At 46.7% G+C, this 23318-nt stretch overlaps 1 protein-coding gene across 1 annotated transcript in view; it reads right to left on the bottom strand.

Moving 5' to 3' along the window:
* Positions 1–23318, bottom strand: part of SORCS3 (sortilin related VPS10 domain containing receptor 3) — a 962887-nt gene that overhangs the window by 145476 nt on the left and 794093 nt on the right. Inside the window, exon 16 of the mRNA XM_077455086.1 lies at positions 2977–3107. Coding sequence (XP_077311212.1) covers positions 2977–3107 — 131 coding nt within the window. The remainder of the gene's footprint in view (positions 1–2976; positions 3108–23318) is intronic.

Here is a 23318-nt window from a genome sequence, read left to right on the forward strand (position 1 = left end):
TCACCTGTGAAAAAAAGTAAAAAAAAACACAACACACAAGGGTTAAAATAGTTTATTGCACAGCTCCGGGGGTCTTCTGTCCGTCTTCGGGGGTCTTCTTGCCGGACTCCTCCGCTATCTTCTGCTAGCTCTTTTGCTAGCGGAGGAGCCCGGCTTTCTTCTTCGCCACCGCCACCCTCTTCTTCTGACTTCGGGGGTCTTGTCCCCCTCTTCGGGGGTCTTGCCCCCTCTTCGGTTCTTCTTGCCGGGCTACTGCGCCTTCTTCTAGCTCTTTTACAGGCGGTGGCCCGGTCTTCTGTTGCCGCTGTCGCCGCCTTCTGTTCTCTTCAGATGTTGCATCCTCCGCTCACAATGGCAGGGACGCAGCGCGCGGCGACTTATATAGGGTCATCACCGGATGATGTCCCCGCCTATTTTGATGTCACAGTCCCAGCATCCTACCTTACCTCCATTCCAGCACTGTAGCCTCAGCGTCTCCCACACCACGAAATTTGGAGTTTCATCCTCCAACCCTCACATAACTACAGGACATGGGTATCCGACATGGGGGAACACAGGCATCCCCATCGCAATCATGTTTCATACATGGCTTGTACAGTCTGTATCCTATTTTCATTATTGGCCTTGGCAGCTCTTGACGTGAACGTTTTATCCAGACTCTTATATTGACTTTAAAAGAAACTTGTCTCCAACTTAAAAAAATTCTGACCCTGCCCCTCCTTGTATGTCACAGAATCTCCTCTTCTGGAAGTGTTTAATTACTGCCTGTGCTGGCCCAGATTTTTCATCCCTCACCTCCCTAGATAATCTTTTTTATGTAGCCGCAAGGGCAGGAATGAAGAGGAATACTATAGGGCAGTGATGGAGCACCTTGGCCCCTCAGATGTTTTGGAACTACATTTCCCATCATGCTCAACCACACTGCAGAGTGCATGAGGATCATGGAGCATGTAGTTCCAAAACATCTTACGTTCGCTATCACTGCTATAGGGTGTCACTTGAGTAGGAGCTCTGTGTTGATTTATATATTTGATGCATTCCAGTGCATTTTTTGTTGGATTTTGCCATGTTCCAGATGTGTTCAATACAGAAAAAATGAAGCATGTTCCACTTTTGTTGACTGCACTGGAACATACTGCACTGGCTTGAACTAGTGCCATTGGAATACATGGAAAACACTGTGCATGCATTTTTGATGCAGATTAAAAATGTATTGGACTGGATCTGGTGTGAACCAGCCCTATAGAAAGATTAATGTTGAAATGAATAGTCTGGTGGGAAGGTCTATTTAACATCTTCCTATTGGGCATACTCATACATGCAACCTCTAGGTGGGTGGGCTTTAACGATGAGAGGCCACATATATGCAGCCCTAGGGAAACACATTACTGTGCTGAGTGCGTGCTCTCTGCGCATACCCGGCACAGTAACCAAGGGGTACCGGAAAGCTCCCGATGCATACCACAGTCACATGATCGGAATACCCACCTCCCGGCATTTAGAACCGGTAGGCGATGGCAGGAAGAGGTTAAGGTTGTTTACACAAAAACACTGTTGAGTGTTTATCCTTTTAGGGTATGGGTGGGTATTGGCAAACTAAGGGTAGGGTTAGTTTTGGGAAAATTGTATCACTCTGTATAGAAATGTCTGTAGCCTTTAAAGATGGACTTTGCCCCACCCAAACTAGCCTAGCAAGAACATGGCAAGTTAGAAAGTAGGTATTGGTAACATACACTATAACAGCTTCAACTCTACTGGGAAGGTTGTCCACAAGGTTTAGGAGTGTGTCTATGGGAATGTTTGACCATTCTTCCAGAAGTGCATTTGTGAGGTCAGGCACTGATGTTGGACAAGAAGTCCTGGCTCGCAGTTTCCTCTCTAATTCCTCCCTAAGGTGTTCTATCTGGTTGAGGTAAGGACTCTGTGCAGGCCAGTCAAGTTCCCCCACCCCAAACTCACTCATCCATGTCTTTGTGGACCTTGATTTGTGCACTGGTCCAAATCATTTAGTGGAGGGGGGATTATGGTGTGAAGGAAACTCTTAAGGCATCAGCATAACAAGACAATTTGGACAATTTCATGCTCCAAACTTTGTGGGAACAGATGCCACTCAGTAAAAGAGCTGGAAGAAGAAGCGGTGGCTCGGCAAGAAGAACCGAAGAGGGGGACAAGACCCCCGAAGTCGGAAGAAGAGGGCGGCGATAAAGAAGAAAGCCGGGCTCCTCTCCTAGCAAAAGAGCTAGCAGAAGAGATAGCGGAGTCCGGCGAGAAGACCCCAAAGACGGAAGACCCCCAGAGCTGTGCAATAAACTATTTTAACCCTTGTGTGTTGTGTTTTTTTGTACATTTTTTTCACAGGTGAATGGGTAAGGGTACATTGTACCCCATACTCAATCACATAGGGTGGGGGGCCGGGATCCGGGGCCCCCCTTATTAAAGGGGCTCCCGGATTCCGATAAGCCCCCCCGTCCGCAGACCCCGAGAACCAACGGCCAGGGTTGTCGGGAAGAGGCCCTTGTCCTCATCAACATGGGGACAAGGTGCTTTGGGATGGGGGGGCACCTTCATGGATGAGTGAGTTTGGGGTGAAGGAACTTGACTGGCCTGCACAGAGTCCTGACCCCAACCTGATAGAACACCTTTAGGATGAATTACACAGGAGACTGTGAGCCAGCCCTTCTCATCCAACATCAGTGCCTGACCTCACAAATGTACTTCTGGAAGAATGGTCAAACATTCCCATAGACGCACTTGTAAAACTTGTGGACAGCCTTCCCAGAAGAGTTGAAGCTGTTACAGCTGCAAAGAGTGGGCCAACTCAATATTGAACCCTACAGACTAAGACTGGGATGTCATTAGAGTTTATGCACATGTAAAGACAGGCGTCCCAATACCTTTGGCAATATAGAGTATATCATAGAGAAGTCAAGTTAGTTCTTGGTAAGAAGCCATATATGAACATTTCACACAACTTACCACTCAAAATCCAAATGGGAACACAAACATGGCTCTGTGATGGTCCGCAGATAGTCTTTCCCCAGCATACACCTGGATCCAGGTCTTCTTTTACGATAGGTCTTTCTCTCTCCCATCACACAGAAGTCTCTCTATAAAACACAATATGAAAATATTACTCATAGTAACATAGAAGTGTTACACTAGAAAAAAGAACAAGGGGTGCACTGAGTTTGCCCCATTTGTATTTATTGATTTTTTAAATCTGAGTATAGATTTATGTTGGACTCAAGAATGTTCTTTTTTTTTTTATAGATTTTATTGAAATAAATTGAATTACAATATATGATAATGACTATAAGGCATTTTCATAGTTCGTTGGGCATATACGATGTTGACTAGGCATTGTTTACATGGACGGATTGCAAAACAGGAGGATAATAAACAACATCATAAAAGAAGAGCTTCTTAGCAGCAGATAACTGGATGGATCCTCTGGGGAGGGTTCCTAAACTACAAGGTGGAAAACGAGAGGGGGCATACACCAACTTTAGAATGACACTAGGACTGTGACTATAGTCATGAGCTGAGTGCTCTCGATTGGGATGCCGGTGAGGAAGGAGAATGATAGAGATGGATGACATTGAGGACCGTGAGTCCTACTGGGAGAGAGTCAATTGCTGGAGGCGTCCTCTTTCCCAAGCAGTGATTGGAGAGCCTCATAGTATGAGAAGGACTTTTCAAAGTTATCGAGTTACTCTTGATATAGGGGGTTATTTACTAAAGGCAAATCCACTTTGGAAGTGCAGTCACTGTAGATCTGAGGGGGACATGCAAGGAAAATAAAAAAACAGCATTTTTGCTTTCACATGATTGGATGATAAAATCATCAGAGATTCCCCTAATTTCAGATCTCCCCCCTAGATCTACAGCGACTTCACTTCCAAGTTTCCAGTCTTTGTGTAGGGGGTTAGTGTTGGAGGACTACATTAGGAGTTGTTTGTCCCAATAACCAAAGATGAGGAGTGGGGTCTTTTGGTAGTTTCAGCAGGGTTATAGGTATATGAAGTTTATGACTTGATCCCAGAAGGTGGAGATGTATGTGCAAGACCAGAAACAATGGGTCAAGGAAGGTCTTGCCTGATGGCATAGAGGGCAGGTGGCTGAGTTGTGGTTGTTTTTTTCCCAAGAGGAAAGGTATATAGGCACGGTGAAGAATTTTCAGTTGGTTTTCTCTGCAAGATTCGTTGGGAATCAGTTGCAAGATGTTGTTGTAGCCTAGTAGGAGTTTCTCTACTATATCTGCATCAGGAAAGTCTATGCTCCAGGTTTTTGCATTGGTCAGGGGGGAGTGGACATTTAATTTTGACCCTGTAGAGGGGAGGGGTTAGTCACTCGTGGGGCAGCACAGGAAGTGAGATGACTAGGTAGGAATTTTTCTTGGCAACATGGAGACCTTTGACGGCCTGATAGAGCAGCTTAGGACGGATGCAGAGGTGAATGGCACGCAGTGGCTGAGCTCTCAGCTCACTGCGCTGCTACAGGGGTCACCAGCTCCCTCAACACCGTGCGCGAGGAGGTCTCGGCCTTCTGTGCATTTTAGGCCAGATGAGACCCCTCGGGTGAGTCGCCGATGCGGGAGCCCGGGTTCGGACCCTCCAGCACCCAGGGCTAAGCGACCACCCATGTGGCGCCTGTTTTGGCTGCGGGGGTTGGGCGTGTAGGGACTAGTGGATTGCCACAAGGGGGCTTCCAGACCACCCTGGACAAGATTAAGCTGGACGAGAGCAAAAAGGAGGAAGAGGAAAAGCGTTGATATCGGCTTATCCCTAGAACGTTTGCGAATTGGTCACAGGTGTTTCACATTTTAGCGAGCATCATTGGGGAGAAGGCTCCAGACAATTGTTCGGGGTTGTTCTGCTACCTGGATTCAATCAGTGAGGCACAAAGAGTCTATGGGGGGGGGGGGGGGTGGCTTGGCTTAGGTACGATGAGTAATTCCAGCAGCGAAAGGCTTTTCAGCTGTCTTTGCGCTGGGACCAAAAAGATATTGGGTTGTGAATGAAGCTCATGATACAAGCCATGGCGGTGCCGCCACCCTTTCATAGCGGGGCCAGGGGTGCCAACACCTCGTCACCATCAACCATTAAACGCAAGGGGTTCTGTTGGCAGTTTAATGCGGGGACCTGCAAGTTCGGGGGAGCCTGCTGTTTCCGACATGAGTGTTCAGGTTGTGGAGGTGCCCACTCGTGGTCCAAGTGCTTTCGGAAAGGTAAGAAACCGACCGACGCTAGAAAAAGGGAGGATTCTGGTGAGGGTGGAAAAAATGGTTCCATATCTAAGTAGGTACCATAACAGGGGGGCAGCCCGGACATTGTGGATAGGTTTTCGGGATGGTTTCCCCATTCCGAGCACGTTGGATAGGATCCCTCCTGTTTCTCCTAATCTTAGATCAACGTACGAGCATCCAGGGGTGGTGGGGGGTAAGTTGCGGAAGGAGGTTGAGTTGGGAAGCATGGCAGGCCCATTTGAGGGGATGCCAGTGGAGGACTTGATGGTTTCCCCATTGGGTGTGGTGCCCAAGAGGGAGCCGAACCAAATTTCGGCTGATTCACCATTTGTCTCATCCAAAAGGGGGTTCAGTAAACGACGCAATTGATCCGGCGCAATGTATGGTGTCTTACTCCTCATTTGATGAGGCAGTGCGGTGGGTACAGAGATTCAGGAGAGGGGCACTCATGGTCAAGACAGTCATTGAGTCGGCTTTTCGCCTAATGTGTGTTTGTTGGGTTGTTGCTGGGAGGGTCAGTTTTTCGTGGATAGGTGCCTTCCTATGGGTTGCGCTATTTCTTGCTCATACTTTGATTTGTTCAGTACCTTTCTGGAATGGGTCATCAAGGACTTGTCCGGCCTTAGTTCAGTCTTGCACTGGATGATTTCTTGGTGATCAGTCCGCCGGGGGAGCGGGCTTGTTCCATTCTGTTTGCCACGTTGCAACATATCTTCCAGGTTTTTGGGGTACCCCTGGCTATAGAAAAAACGGAGGGCCCGACCATGGTCCTGAAGTTTTTGGGTACCATAATTGATACTACATGGATGGAGTGCAGGTTACATGTATCCATGTATATATAGTTATATGTATTTAAATTGAGTTTATTTTTATAAAACATTTTATTTGTTAATAAAGGGGCCAGATGGCCATTTAATCCAGAAGGTGTGGTGTGATAATTTTTAATAAGTAAGGTAAGAAAAGTAGTGGAAGGGGTTTTTAGTTAAGTGGTTCACACAGAAATCAGCTATACACCAGTCATGTGATGGCCATCGTAAGCCATTCAAAGCTAATATTATCGAAAGCTTTCTCCGCATCCAGAGTGATGATGGCAAAGTTACCCCCTGAGTTGCACTTAGCATGTTCTGAGACCATCATTACTTTTCGGATATTTAACATTGCTGTTCTCCCTTTAACGAAAACCTGACTTAGCGGGGTGTATCAGAGAGGGGATGATGGTGGCAAGTCTGGTGGTAACAATTTTTGAGAGGATCTTGGCGTCTAGGTTTAGAAGTGATATGGGCCTATAGGAACCCATTTTAAGGGTTTTTTTCCTTTTTTTTTTTTAAAGTAATTTGATGATGACTTGGTTCCCCATAGGTAGGTAGGGGCCAACTGACCATATGCCCCTATAAATATTGAGGGGGATGGGCTCTGTTATATTTTTTTGTAGGGTTTTTCAGAATTCCCCTGTAAACCCATTGGGGCCCGGGGCTTTAGAGGGAGCTAGATTTAAAATGGCCGTAGATATTTTGAATAAGAAAATGGGTGCATTTAAGGTCTTGAGTTGGGAAGGAGTAACTGCTGGTAGAGATATTTTATCAAGGAAAATTTGTGCAACTTTTTTGTCTATAGGGTCAGTGGCATACAGGGATGTATAATATAGTAGCATCACTTGACTGATCTCTTGTTGCGAGGATTTAATGGTGCCTGAGGTGAGGTGTCTCATAGAGAGGTGATATGTGTGGGGTGGTAAGTGCTTTTGCAAAGCATTGTCAGGTTTTTGCCTGCTTTGTTGCCAAATTTGTGGAGAGTAACTTCCATATTAGCCCTTTTTGTCAGTTTGAGCGTGTCTGCCCAGGTGTCAAAGGCTCTTTTTGCTGCCTGCAATCCTGTTTTTTTTTTCAGGAGAGTCTAGGGCAGATAGAGAATGTTGTGCCAGTCAGAGTCGTAAACTAGCTGTCTTGAAATTTGCTAGTGTGTGTTTTTTGTAGGAGGCGGCATATGAAATGATCCGACCTCGGAGGAAGACCTTGCCAGCTTCCCAAAATAGGTTTGGGTTGTCAGCATGGGATGAGTTGGCTGAAGAAAAGTGTTGCCATGCCTCCTCCATGAATGATTGTTACTGAAATTGGGGCGTAATGCAATATGACTATGTCATGGATATCTGCTTCAGAGATCATTGGGACAAGACTGTCAGTACAAAAAGGGTAGTCAGTTCTGGTGAAGACGTTATGGGGAGTAGAGTAAAAAGTGAATTCCCTGTCTGCTGGGTGGAAGAGTCGCCAAATGCCATGGAAGTGGAGAGAGTACATTGTAGAAGCGAAGTATGTTAAGTTGGAAGTTTTGGGCGGTTTGCGAGGGCGTTTGGGTGTGGATCTGTCATCTGTCAGGTGTAGTGTAGAGTTGAGTGGAGATCTCGCCAAAAAATCTACTACTACTGGGAGCGTATATATTGGATATCATGAGATCTCTGTTCCCTAATTGGATATGTGCAGTGAGGAAACGACCATGGTTGTCGGGTTCTACAGACATGACTTCACACGTTAGGTTTTTGTGAATCAGGATGAGAACCCTGTCTTTGCACCCAACAGCATCAGTTCCCAGGACAGTGCCCACCCAAAGTTTTTTCATGCGATGAAAGTCGGGGGATGATAGGTGGGACTCCTGAAGTAGGACAATGTCAGTTGTCTCTTAATATGACAAAGTATTTTAAGTCTCTTGATGGGGGACCTAAGCCCTTTCACGTTCCAAGAGGTGATTTTCATTGGGGGGAAATTTATGGGGGGGTCACCCAAAGAAGCTGCGGGCAACTGTGGAGGTTCCGGAAGTTTTTTAGGCCATTTTGTGGGTTGTGCTGCGGGAGCTGTTGTGAGGGACATCGACTCCATGCGGCGCCAGAACCGGAAGTCCTTCAAGCATATTCTAATCAAATTGGCAACCTGGCTCACTACCTCTGCTTGAAGTCTGTTCCAAGCACTGATTACACTTTCAGCAAAATATTACTTTCTAAGGTTAGTTTTTAACTTTCATCCTGCTAGTTTGAGGTCATGTCCCTGTGTTCTTGATCCTAGTTTCATATTGAAAATACTGTCCCCATGAACCTTATTCACACCCTTATTTAAAAGTATCAGTAATTTCCCTACTTTCTCTTCTTTCCTCAAGCCTGTACTTATAGTGAATGTAAAGCCTTCTGTGTGTGTCCCCATAGCAAGCCTCTCGCTATAGGGGCACACATGCAGGTTCGCTCCCAAGTCAGGCTGTATGTGTCCATATGCACACATCTCATGGCTCAGCCACACCCCCTGCTTCCTCCTCACAGAGTTTGAATGACAGCAGCAGAAGCCAATATCTCCTACTGCTATTAGTAAAGCCTGTGAGACCAGGAAGAGGGCAGAGAAGACTGGAAGCTGGGTACAGAGCAGGATCAATCGGACAAGTATTAGGAGGGGGAGGGGGTTAACAGGCAGTGCAAAAGAATGCATTAAAGTAAAAAAAAAAAACTTTAGTGCATAGAGTCACTTTAAGTTCCCCCGATCTCTCCTGATATGTTTTATCCCTCAGAACTTTCACCATTTTTGTTGCCCGTCTCTGGACTCATTATATCTTATCTGTATCTTTTTGTAAGTGAGGTCTACAGAACTGGACACAGTAATTTAAATGAGGTCTCACTAAATATCTACATATATTTCTCATTCCTCTTGCTGGTGATCCCTTTAGTGATAACTAAACATCATTATAGAGGAATTAGGACCTCCTTCCTCCTGCTGGTGATCCCTGGAGTATGATTAAAGATCTATATAGGACATTCAGGACCTCCTTTCTCCTTCTGGTGATCCCTCTAGTGATAACTAAAGGTCTATATAGAGGAATCAGGAACTCCTTAGACTGGTGGTGATCCCTCTAGTGATATAAAGATCTATATAGAGGAATCAGGACCTCCTTTAAAGAGGAAGTAAACCCTGATGGGTTTACTTCCTCTTTGATTCCCTGCAAAGGAAAAGCATACTGGACTACTATGCATCGCATAGTAGTCCATTATGTGTCACTTACCTGACACAGGAGCCAGCAAAGTCACCGCTGTCCCCTGTAGTCCGTAGCCTCCATGTTCTTGGTGGGTCTCGCTGCTCCGGCGCTGTCATTCGTCGGAGCCGCGATGAAGTCACTCCCGCGCATGCGCACGGGAGCCGTCACTCGCTGTATATCACGGTTAACTGCGGCGTGCTCAGTGCGCCTGCACGCCGCTGTCTACGGCGCATTTCTTGGACCTACAGGTAAACCTTAATCTAGGCTTACCTGTAGGTCAAAGTTGGTTGTAAGGGTTTACAACCACTTTAACTACTGGTGATCCCTGTAGTGATATAACAATCTGTAGAGAAGAATCAGGACCTCCTTCCTCCTGCTGGTGACCTCTCTAGTAATAACTAAAGATTTATACAGAGCCATCAAGACCTCCTTTCTCCTGCTGATGACCCTCCTAGTGATAACTAAAGATCTACATAGAGGAATCCAGAACCTTCTTTCACTGCCAGTGAACCCTCTAGTGATAACTAAAGATCTATATAGAAAAATCAGGACCTCGTTCCTGCTGATGGTGATCCCTCTAGTGATGTATCCTAGAATTCTATTCTCTTTTCTCACTGTCTGATCACACTGTTTGCTCATTTGCAATCATTTCAAATACGTACCCCCAAATCTTTTTCCTCTGTAGTGCTGGCCAAGATTGTACCACCAACAGTATACGCTAATCAAGGGATTATTTTTCCCTAGGTGCATTATTTTACATTTAGAAACACTAAACTGCAGTTTCCACAGCTTTGACCAATCTTCCAGCAATGTCAAATCATGTTTCATGTTGTAGACACCTCCAAGGATTTAAATACTATTACACACCTTTGATATATCTTATCCACAAAACGTATAATTCAGAAAGACAGAGAGAGACAGGGAAAGAAACGGAGTGGTGCAAAAGTGAGTAATAGAAAACAAGATATGGAGAGAGAAGGAAGTGATGCAGAGGGACATAGAGATAAAGAAAGAGAGAGAGAGAGAGAGAGACAACAGTATAAATCTGATCATACACTATTAGAATTTTGTTCGAAAATTTTAATTTTATGATAAGTTTGATTTTCTAACAGTCAGTTGGATCGAATTGACAACTGTAATGTACATGTTCTAGACACAAAAAAACGATTTAATCACTTGCCGATGGCAAGATGCATACTAACACATTATGCTATTAACTTGCAGGGTATAAGGAAAAAAAAAGTCCATGGGTTTACATCCGCTTTAACAGACATACAATTCAACACTGCCACAGATTTAGTGGCAGGTTATCCTTGCTATCTGGGTTGTCACAAACCTACACAACTCAGGCTGAGTATATGACATACTAACCCAAATATGAAAGCAGCTAAATGTATCCTGACCTGATTGCCGTAGTGCCGCTCTACGGGGTTGTATTGCACGTGGTTCCTGAGCGCCTCTTATTGAACTCAATCGGCAAGTTTAACAAGTGCTGCCACTTGTCAAGCTCTACAGTCCTAATTTAAAAAGCCATGGCCATAGCATGTGCCTCATCCCACCTCCCAATCATCTGATTGCCATCTTTCTATAACCATGACCAATAGAAGGCCTTTAAAGAATAGGGCCTTTTTACAAGAAAAGTCAAGGTTTGCTCATAACATCCACTGTTCTATCTCTGGATCTACTTTTTTGCAAATTGGGAAGGATTTTTCTGATAGCCAGAGCTGAGTTTATTTTCGTTAAAACATCTACATTTCTGCTCCACCTATTATGAAAGGTTAAATGAATGTTTTACTATCATAATCTCTCAGTGTCTAGAATAAGCAGAATATCGCTTCCAGCAGAAAAAGAAAGTGGGAGTGATCAATAGAACTCTGTTAAGCGAACATCCTTTGGGAAAACCACCTACGCATGCTTTAATTAAAGTATAATTATGGAGTCGCTCGCTCCTTGTTTAGATTTTCTTCAGACATTATAAAGAGGAAGACAGTTTATTCTTACGAGCTGTGTACCTATCAACCAGAGAAATTCCAGCAACTACTGTTTCAAAGGAAGTTTTCTAGAAACTGCATCATAGGGATTCTGTCTGATTAGGGAGGAATTTTACATGGCCTTATTTATAGGCTTATTATGTATCTACCTAAGAAAAGAAGGGGAAAGAAATGTGAAGGAGGAATTTGCAAGAGGAGGGAGTGAAGGGAAATGTCAGAAAGGGAAGAGAAAGAAGGGATTGGACAAGACAGATCAGACGTGAAGGCAGTAGTAAGAAAAGGGATGATAGATAGGAGGGTTGTTGAAATGTAAAATAAGAAAATAAAGGGAAAATGAGGGATTATACAAAAATGTTAAATAATAGAAAATTGAGACTATGAAGAGAACGGATAGCAAACGAGGAAGAGCAAAGGCAAGTTAATGTATGGGGAGCAATGATGTAAATAACTCAGTTAAAATAAACTGAGTTACTCAACGCAGTTACTTTAGAGGGTAACGAGTAATCTAACTGATTACTCTTCCCCTCATGGTAACGCCGTTCCCATTATTTGGGCGGCATTACCGCAATTACATCCAGTCTGGACCGCCCCATCCCCCCCCGCCTATCCAGAGAGAATGTAGGGAGGCGGGGCAGACACTGAAAAATTAAGTCAGCCCGGCAGTCCGACGGACAATCCACCCGTCTGTGTGCTAGTCCACCGGACTTTTGAAATGAACGGACTTGCCCACACAAGGGGTAAAGTCCGTTCATTTTGAACGTGACTCCAGGTAGAAGGGACTAGCGAAGGAAGTGAATGTCGCCACCTCCATCAGCGAGATTGACACCTCGCGAGCCCTGTCGCCTGGTATGGATCTAAAGGGGAACCCCTACCCTGAAAAAATGGCGTGGGGGTCCCCCCAAAGTCCATAGCAGACCCTTATCCAAGCACACAGCATCCCCCGGGACTGTGACATCAAAAGGGGCGGGGTCACCATGTGACAACACCCAGTGACCCTGCCCCTTATGCCTATATAAGTCGCCACACAATGCGTTCCTGCCGGGGAGAGCGTTGTTTCAACATCGGAAGGAAGAAGAAGAAGAGAAGAAGAAGGCGGCGGTGACAGCGAAAAGACCGGGCCAACGCTAGTAAAAGAGCTGTAAGAAGATAGCAGAGGCCCGGCAGAAGAAGCGAAGAGCGGGACATGACCCCCGAAGTCGGAAGAAGACCATCGAAGTCGGGCTCCTCCACTAGTAAAAGAGCAGAAGATAGCGGAGGAGCCCAGCGAGAAGACCCCCGAAGTCAGAAGAAGACCCCCGGAGCTGTCTAATAAAGTACTTTAAAAACCTGTGTTGTGTTTTTTTTTTTTTATTAACACTTTTTTCCCCAGGTGAATGGGTAGGGGTACATCGTATTATTAAAGACATGGATGAGTGAGTTTAGAGTGTAGGAACTCGATTGGCCTGCACAGAGTCCTGATCTCAACCCAACAGAACACCTTTGGGATGAATTAGAGTGGAGACTGTGTGCCATGCCTTCTCGTCCAAAATCAGTGCCTGGCCTCCCAAATGTGCTTCTGGAAGCAAGATCAAACTTTCTCATAGACACACTCCTAAACCTTTGGACAGCCTTCCCAGAGGAGTTGAAGCTGTTATAGCTGCAAAGGGTGGGCCAGCTCAAAATTGAACCCAACAGACTAAGACTGGGATGCCATTAAAGTCCATGCACATGTAAAGGCAGGCGTTCCATTACTTTTGACAATATAGTGTATTCTCCACAAACATGAGTTCAGGTTGCAGACTATACCAATGGTTTACTGCAACCTTCCTAGATGTAAGTCATCTGCACTTTTCCCCACCAACATAGTATTAACTACCTCCATATAAGTATTACAACCCTGTTGGGCTCCTCTGTCGTACCCACCTTTCTTGTTTTTTTTTGTTTTGTTTTTTATCTTCACTCTAATTTATTTCCAGAGTGAAAAACCAACTATGAAAATGTGTACCTGCTGTTTCCAAGTCTGCTTAGATTTGATAAATTAAGCAGGAAAAATAAAAAAAAGTTTGACATTACTTCTGAAATATAACCTTTTCTCAATCATACCCTTGCTCTTGCTAAGCAATCCTTGGCCATTATTTCTATTTATTTTTATGCTTCCACGTGATAAGGTTTATTCTCCTACATCCTAAACCTTCGCCTATAACACTTTAAGTAATTGCCCCTCAACCGACTCAATCACTCTTCTATAGACAAGATTTGTGCCCGCATGTGTCATGACGGCCTTTTAATGGACTTCTCAGAAATCAGATAACTACTAAAGTGCTTACGCTGGAAGATTTGCTATTACGGAGTCTGCACTGAAAGGCTAATGGCACTGGGAGATACGTCTATTTTTATAAACAAGGAGTTTCGTACAGACATAGAAATTCGGTCCCTCTACTTTTCATTGTGCCATTTACCTTTCCAATGCCAAAAGTAGAAAAATAGAATCAAATTAGATTTATTGCTGAAATCTCTGTTGAGTAGATATTGCTTATGATGTATTGCAGAAACCAAGAATGTTTTTGTCACTGCTGAAAAAATATATACAACATAGCCCAGGGCTTGACAAGTTTGCTTTGAATTTAGGAGCCAGCTAAAAAAAGTTAGGAGCCAGTTTTTTTTAACTAACAAATCTTACAGGTGGAACATGTACCGTGTTCCTGAAGGTGAACTTATCCTTTAACCCTTTCACAGGCAGAGACATTGTTTGCATTTGTAGCACCTTGGAGTTAAGGCAGGGTTGCTCCTCATACATTTTCTTGCCAGGAATAATTATCTTGGTTGATTGTGAGGCCGCGTACACACGCGCGGACTGTTCGCCCAACCCTGTTCGTCAAACAGTTTCAGCAAACAGTCCGCTCAAAATTTGCATGAGCGGACTTGCCCACACACGAGCGGACTGTTTCAGCGAACTGTTTGCCAAACAGTCCGCTCAACTTTTGAAATGAACGGACTCGCCCACGTAAGGCGGAGGCAAATCCGCCCATTTCGAGCGCGTGTACAGGTAGGCAGGGCCCGCGAAGGAGACGTCGCGGGCTCCGCCGCCTGGAATGGGCTTAAAGGGGAACCCCAACGCCGAAAAAAATCGGCGTGGGGGTTCCCCCAAAGTCCACAACAGACCCTTGTCCGAGCACGCTACCCGGCCGGCCAGGAAAGGGGGGCGAGCGAGCGCGCCCCCCCCTCCTGAGCCATACCAGGCCGCGTGCCCTCAACATGGGGGGGTGCCTTGGGGAAGGGGGGGCCGCGCGGCCCCCCCACCCCAAAGCACCTTTTCCCCATGTTGATGAGGACAAGGGCCTCTTCCCGACAACCCTGGCCGTTGGTTGTCGGGGTCTGCGGGCGGGGGGCTTATCGGAATCCGGGAGCCCCCTTTAAGAAGGGGGCCCCCGGATACCGGCCCCCCACCCTATGTGAATGAGTATGGGGTACAATGTACCCCTACCCATTCACCTGTGAAATAAAGTACAAAAAAAACACAACACAGGGAAAAAATATTTTATTGCACAGCTCCGGGGGTCTTCCGTCTTCGGGGGTCTTCTCGCCGGACTCCTCCGCTATCTTCGTGTAGCTCTTTTGCTAGCGGAGGAGTCCGGCTTTCTTCCTCCCCGCCGCCGGCCTCTTCTCCCGACTTCGGGGGTCTTGTCCCCCTCTTCGGTTCTTCTGCCGGGCCACCGCGCCTTCTTGTAGCTCTTTTGCAGGCGGTGGCCCGGTCTTCTGTCGCCGCTGCCTTCCGTTCTTCTGTCGCCGCCTTCGGTTCTTCTGCCGGGCCACCGCGCCTTCTTGTAGCTCTTTTACAGGCGGTGGCCCGGTCTTCTGTCGCCGCCGACTTCCGTTCTTGTTCTTCTTCTTGTTCTTCTTGTTCTTCTCCAGGAGATGTTGACACGTCGCTCTCTCCGGCCGGAATGCCAGAGCCGCCCTGCGCTGCCACTTATATAGTGACAATGGGGCGGGGTCACATGGTATATGTCACATGGGTTGGTCACATGGGTTGATGTCACATTGTGACCCCGCCCCCTTACGATGTCATAGTCCCCATGTGACATCAACCCATGTGACCAACCCATGTGACATATACCATGTGACCCCGCCCCATTGTCACTATATAAGTGGCAGCGCAGGGCGGCTCTGGCATTCCGGCCGGAGAGAGCGACGTGTCAACATCTCCTGGGGAAGAACAAGAAGAACAAGAAGAAGAACAAGAACGGAAGTCGGCGGCGACAGCGGCGACAGAAGACCGGGCCACCGCCTGTAAAAGAGCTACAAGAAGGCGCGGTGGCCCGGCAGAAGAACCGAAGGCGGCGACAGAAGAACGGAAGGCAGCGGCGACAGAAGACCGGGCCACCGCCTGCAAAAGAGCTACAAGAAGGCGCGGTGGCCCGGCAGAAGAACCGAAGAGGGGGACAAGACCCCCGAAGTCGGGAGAAAAGGCCGGCGGCGGGGAGGAAGAAAGCCGGACTCCTCCGCTAGCAAAAGAGCTACACGAAGATAGCGGAGGAGTCCGGCGAGAAGACCCCCGAAGACGGAAGACCCCCGGAGCTGTGCAATAAAATATTTTTTCCCTGTGTTGTGTTTTTTTTGTACTTTATTTCACAGGTGAATGGGTAGGGGTACATTGTACCCCATACTCATTCACATAGGGTGGGGGGCCGGTATCCGGGGGCCCCTTCTTAAAGGGGGCTCCCGGATTCCGATAAGCCCCCCGCCCGCAGACCCCGACAACCAACGGCCAGGGTTGTCGGGAAGAGGCCCTTGTCCTCATCAACATGGGGACAAGGTGCTTTGGGGTGGGGGGGCCGCGCGGCCCCCCCTTCCCCAAGGCACCCCCCATGTTGAGGGCACGCGGCCTGGTACGGCTCAGGAGGGGGGGCGCGCTCGCTCGCCCCCCTTTCCTGGCCGGCCGGGTAGCGTGCTCGGACAAGGGTCTGTTGTGGACTTTGGGGGAACCCCCACGCCGATTTTTTTCGGCGTTGGGGTTCCCCTTTAAGCCCATTCCAGGCGGCGGAGCCCGCGACGTCTCCGTCGCGGGCCCCGCCTACCTTCACACGCGCTCGAAATGGGCAGACTCCTCCGAGCGGGAACAGTTTGCTCATTTCGAAAGTAGCCTACACACGGGCGGACTGTTCGCTCAAACATAGTTTCAGCGGACAGTTTTTCGGAATTTCCGAAAGACTTTGTCCGTCCAACTGTCCGCTGAAACTGTCCGCTGAAAGCCCACACACGAGCGGACTGTCCGCCCAAACACTGTTCAGCGGACAAGGTTGGGCGAACAGTCCGCCCGTGTGTACGCGGCCTTAGAGATCTATTGATTTCACACAAAGTTTGGCCTTGTTGCACTTTTCTCTTCTACCACTAGATGGCCGAGTACTTGGTGGTATTAGATATGAGAAGGGCAATGCAAGGTCAGGTTATGGGTATGTGGGGTGTCTCAGCCAATGGGCAGGGATTTTCTTGAATCCTTTGGCCTGCTGGGAGAGCCTATATATTCGGTTGAAGTCAGGTGATCTAGGTTCTGTGCCACCTGGACGGCTGTCTGGGTGGACGTGTGTTGTATGGCTGCTAGGTCGGAGATTGGGCCTATCCTGGGCACATCTGGTTGCTAGGCTATCTGAGGGCCTATCCAGAAGCAAGAGAGCAGTGCAGGTTTGGGACTGCAGATTGCAGTCCAACCAGAAGTGACGGTACTGACCGACCTCTTCCAGTCTAATGAGAACCTTCAAGGCCAAAGATCGTTGATATCCTTTAATATGTGGTGAGTTGTGAAGCATAGTGTGTGCAAAGGTGGTAAAAGCCATTGGCCACCAGACACTTCTTGAATGTAAAAGAGGTTTTATTTCTTTGACAGTCCTTTTTATATTTTGCAAGGGAAAGAGGGTTAGGGCCAGGACACCCTTAAGTAGTTGCAATTTCAAATGGTGGACTCCAAGACTTCAACAGGAGGACAGGGAAAGGCCTAAGTAAGGTGCCACTTCTGCATGTCTAGGACTGCTGTCTTCTATGGTAACAGTACTTAAACAGTTCCTAACTCAAAGTAACAGTTCTATCAGCTGTACTACAACTTCTCCTTGTAGTTCTTCAGCCCCTTGAGCTTACGGTCTCTCACTAGACCCTCTGATTCACTGACTCTGAATCCTGTGAGCTCCTCAAGGCCTTTGCGGGAGTACCTCCCTCACGTGTTACCCATGCTTCCCTGCTGAGTTCCTAGCTTGGCACTTTGGATATCTTCAAGCTTCACCGCTGCTGATTGGCTCAGTCCCTAGCTGCTCTGCAAGCATCACCACCACGCCCATCCACTGAGAATACTGCTCTGGTACTTGCTTCAGTTACTTACTGTGGTCCCTGGTAAAGGCGAATAGTCCCTTAGTGGTGACAGCTTCCCTTCTACCTCCACCCACAGACAGGTTCTCCGGCCAGCAGAACCGTCACTTTTGGTTGGACTGTGAGCCGCAGTCCCAACCCTGCACTGACCTTTTACTCTGGATATACCCTCACACAGCCTGGCAGCCTGATGCCCCCAGGATAGGTCCAATCTCTGGCCTAGCAGCCCGGGGCAGATAGCACCTGTCCAGCCAGATTGCGGTCACAAGAACCTGGATCACCATAATATATAGGCTCTCCCAGCAGGCCAAAGGGATTCAATAAAATCCCTGCCCATTGGCTGAGATACCCCATATACCCATAACCTGACCTTGAGTCAGGGGCGGATCCAGGGGGGGGGCAACAGGACAATTGCCCCCCCCGAAAATATCACACTGTCACCGACTGACTTGCAGGCTGCAGCGCTGCTATGCCCAAGTCTCTCTCTCTGTCTCATCAGCGATCAGCGGCGCAGAGAGAGAGAGAGACTCTGGTGTATTACACGGCGGCACTGGACCAGGAGGAGCTAGGAGGTGGGTGGAGCTGAGCCGTTGGCTTGGCAACCCTGCACTCGTTGCTAGCGCCTGCCCGCCTGGCGTCTAGCAACGAGTGATGTCATTGAGACAGTCACGTGACTCACGTCAGACTCGGAGTCTCAGACTCAGAGCCGACGTCACGTGACAGGAGCTGCCTGGAGGAGCGGTGTAGTGTCATATTTTGCTCCCCATCATAGAATGCTCCCGAAGTGGCGTTGCGGCCAGAAATTTAGCACTGCGCATGCGCGATGCGTTCCAAATGCTTACACATGCGTTTCAGAGGGTTTCCGACAATGTAGGTCAGTGAAACCGTCGGATAATGTCACGGAAGTGAGGGGAGGTAATCGTGACATTAACTTTAGACAGAGCGGCGGAGAGAGAGCAGGTAACTGTGGCTCAGGGAGGGGATTACCTCCCCTCACTTCTCTGACATTATCGGACTGTTTCACTGGTCTGCATTGTTGCAAATCATTTGAAACGCATGGTGCAAGTGTTTGGAACGCATCGTGCATGCGCAGTGCTAAATTTCTGGCTGCAACATCACTTCCGGAGCATTCTGTGATGGGGAGCAAAATATGACACTATAGGGGCACTGTGTGACAGAGGCAGAGCGCCAGCAATCTTCCCTTTATGCGTCCGCCCCTGAGTGTGTTGAGTGTGCTGGCCCCTCCTACCTGCATCACCTCATCCCTCCATCTTGTCCATACTCATCACAATCACTCCCTCCGCCCCGACAGCAGGAAAGTGACGTGGCAAGTGACAATTGGCAACAAATGACAGGTGACATGGCAAGTGGCAATCTGTATCTGGTGGCAGGTGACGTGGCAAGTGACAATCCGCAACGTGTAGCAGGTGACGTGGCAATCTGCAACATGTGGCAGGTAACGTGGCAAGTGACAGTCCGCAACGTGTGGCAGGTGATGTGGAAATCCGTATCTGGTGGCAGATGACGTGGAAAGTGACAATCTGCAACATGTGGCAGATGATGTGGCAAGTGGCAGTCTGCAATGTGTGGCAGGTGACATGGCAAGTGGCAATCCGTATCTGGTGGCAGATGATGTGGCAAGTGACAATCTGCAAAGTGTGGCAGGTGACATGGCAAGTGACAATCTGCAACATGTGGCAGGTGACGTGGCAAGTGACAGTCCGCAACATGTGGCAGGTGACGTAGAAATCTGTATCTGGTGGCAGATGGTGTGGCAAGTGACAATCTGCAACGTGTGGCAGGTGACGTGCCAAGTGACAATCTGCAACGTGTGACAGGTAACGTGGCAAGTGACAGTCCGCAATGTGTGGCAGGTGACGTGGAAATCCGTATCTGGTGGCAAGTGATAATCTGCAACGTGTGGCAGGTGACGTGGCAAGTGACAATCGGCATCTGGTGGCAGGTGGCGTGGCAAGTGACAGTCCACAACGTGTGGCATGGCAAGTGACGATCTGCAACTGGTGACGGGTGACACACTCTGGGCTCTCACTGATTCTGCATTATGGTGAGTTGAACCATTTCATTTTATATAACATTCTATATAACAATGTAATAATAGAAATAATGCGCTTCCAACATCCTGACACCATATTAACCATGGTGCCGTCATGATTGAAACGCTAGCACCAGCCATGTCCCCGATAAATTGCCCGCAAAAAAAAACTTATTTTCTGGCAGTGCCCCTCCCGAGACTAGACTCTGGATCCGCCCCTGCCTTGAGTTGTCCTTATCAATCTAATACCTCCAAGTGCCCGGCCACCTGGTGGTAGAAGAGGAAATTACAACCAGGCCAAACCAGGGAGAAGTCAATGTATCCCTAATAATTAACTACAGTAGCTACTTCTGACAAGGAATTTGGCAAGGAGCTCCCTGACTAAACCCCAGGGTGTGACATGCTCCCCCTGCCCAAAAAACAACGTCTCAGAGTTTGCAGAAAAAAATTATTTGAGCTCCCAAACCTGAGAGCAAATGTCCTGGCAAAAACTGGGGTTAAAAATAGATGGGGAAACAGGAAACGGTTAACAGTATAACAAGATAACAATTATATGCGGTATACCACATGAATAAATATTATCATCAGCATAAAATAGTTAAGTCACGTATGACATTTAGATATCAAAAATAATTATTTACATTTCAAGGCAGTAAAGCAATAGCACTGCTCCCTGACTATCTATTCAATATATACAGTTGTAACAATGTACAAATGGTTAGTGTTTTGATCCGGCTAAATCCCTATCTCTCCTTAGCCAAGAAAGATGCAGCAACACTTGAAAGAGAGAAACAAACAATGCAAAAGCATCCTATCCTATAAAAGCATTGTGTGATTTAAACTGGTCCTTAGCAGAGGGCAGTATGAGTCTACATTATTTGTAATTTTGAAAGTGGGCCCCAGTTTCTGTAAAAATGCCACCACTTTCATCATCGGTATAAAACTATAATATATATATATATATATATATATATATATATATATATATATATATATATATATAAGTCCATTATTTTAAGAAATAGGCAACCATTTCTTTATCGCAGCCGATTCTAACTGACTACATGTTCAATGTCCATGACCAGTTACCGTCCATTAACTTTTGTTTCAAATGGACTACATTTCCAAGCAGTTCCTTTTCTTCTTTAAGGAAACTCCGGGCAGACGGCATGACTGCATTTCAAGCAACAAGCAATCAGGCCAGATTGCAAGGGGCCACACTTCATGACATAGGCCCCCTTGCAAGGATATCTTCAGTCTACCCACTTGGCAGCCAAACACAGAACTTTATTCATTCGTTTGCAATCAACAACCTACTGAAGTTCACAGATTGCTCTTCAGGGTTCATCATTTTCGGATTCCCATGTGACCTTTACCTAAGCCCAGTATTGAGAACGTGGTGTGGAGCACACGCCGGCATGAAACAGACAGGCTACATCTGCACACGCTGTAGATCCCTAGTGCCTGGTATAGGCACAGATACAAGTGAGTGCAAAATATTTATATGCTTGATTTTAAACATCAATCAACCATTACCACTATAAAGATCTTCATTATGTCTCTGTTGGAGTACACTTTTACTTTCAAGCCTGAGGGGACCATTGGAGCGGAATGATGGGAGCCCAGGAATCAATCTGGTTTCCTAAAAGCGCTATTTGACCTCCTGTAACAAGGTGTCAAACACCTTTGGTGAGCACCCTTGGTGAAGCTGTCAGAAGACCTATGCATCCAGAAACAATTTTATGGGCACAGTCACATTGGACTTTACTTTGCATTTTATGCATTTTATGTTGTGTTATTTCACTTACTGTATTTGCATATAGTTGTTTGTATATGATTACTCACGTTGAAGCGGTATTACCTACAGTATACATTATAACTTTCACTATACCTTAAGTGGTACCATCACTTATTTAAAGGGGCAGCTTTAAATTAAAAAAATAAATGTAAACATTTTTATGACATCACTTCTCAGGCTCCAACACTTGTTTTTTTGCCAGTTTTTTTATGTCACACGAGATTACCAATTTACAGTAAAAAAATAAAAATACATTAAAAGTTGATTTTAGAGGGCACTAAAATGCAGTAAATTATCCAATTTTTGATAAGGTGAAAACCTTGAGACTTTACAATCACTTAAAAAATATATATATTTTACTTTTTTTTCCCCGTCACATGGGGGGGGGACAAAAAGTTTTTTGGTGACAGGTTCTCTTTAATGAGACATGCAGGGTCTGAAGGGCATGTGTCTAGGCTGATCTGAGGTCTGAAATACATGCATTGGGCTAATTGGAGGTGTGAAGTGCATGCGTCTGATTTTGGCTATGACGTGCATGCATTGGGGCTGATCTGAGGTCTGAAGTGCATGAATTTGGGCTGACTGGAGGTCTGAAGTGCATGTGTTCTGGCTGATCTGAGGTCTGAAATGCATGCATTGGGATGATTGTAGGCCTGAAGTGAATGTGTCAGGGCTGATCTGAGGTATGAATTGCATGCACTGGGCTGATTGGAAGCCTGAAGTGCATGATTTGGGACTAATCTGAGGTATGAAGTGCATGCATTGGGACTAATCTGAGGTCTGAAGTACATGCGTAGGGACTGATTTTAGCTATGGTGTGCATGCATTGGAGATGATTTTTGCACTCATGGTTTGAATGCTAATAACAAGTTAAATGTAAGTATTATATAATTGAATTTACCTTGCCATTAGGAGCACAACTATGAGAGCAAAAATTGAAAACATAGTGAGCGCTATTGTTTACTGGGATGCCGGTATCCTATCAAATATGGTCCCCCATCGGATAGTGTCCGCTGTGTACTGCGCATGCCCATTACACAGCACACAGCACACACACAGATTCCGAAAATAGCCGAGGATGAATGGCGCCTGCGCCGTGAGTCCAGGTTCTATCCCCACCATCCAAGTAGACATAGAGTTAGAATAAAAAGAGCCGAGCGCAGCGAGGCCAAGCCCGAAGCACGGCGAGCTAAGCTCGCCCGCGAGGGGCACTCTATTTTTCACAACCCTATGTCCGCTTGGATGGTGGGGCTACCACCTCCACTCACGGCGCAGGCGCCGTTCATCTTCGGAGATTTTCCGAAGCTTCGTCTGCCCCGTACTGCGCATGTGCAGTACGGGGCAGACGAAGCTTCGGAAAATCTCCGAAGATGAACGGCGCCTGCGCCGTGAGTGGAGGTGGTAGCCCCACCATCCAAGCGGACATAGGGTTGCGCCGTTCATCTTCGGAGATTTTCCGAAGCTTCGTCTGCCCCGTACTGCACATGCGCAGTACGGGGCGGACACTATATGATGGCAAGACACTATCTGCCAGAGCACCGGTCATCTTATCATTGTGAAGACACTTCATATGGAAATGGTTGATGAACCCTAATACAATTTAACAGATTATAATCTAAAATCAAAGTATCATATGTAGAAACACAAAAAATAATAATAATATAATAAATCAATACTTGTACGATCCATCAAAATGTCAACATTTATGTCATATTAACTATGAGATTAGTGGCATTTATAGACCTTAAAGGTAACCTGTCATTTAAATCTACACTAAAGGGCACATGAAAATACTATGAAATTTCATTTTTGTTTTGAGAAACAAAATGGCCTCTTTCTTGATGGAAATAAAATGCTGCTGCAAAACTTCTTTTTGCCATCTCAAGCTTA

The sequence above is a fragment of the Lithobates pipiens genome, unplaced genomic scaffold (assembly GCF_037356315.1).
Source record: "Lithobates pipiens isolate NorthernLeopardFrog02 unplaced genomic scaffold, aLitPip1_a1.2 Scaffold_25, whole genome shotgun sequence".
Lineage (NCBI taxonomy): Eukaryota > Metazoa > Chordata > Amphibia > Anura > Ranidae > Lithobates > Lithobates pipiens.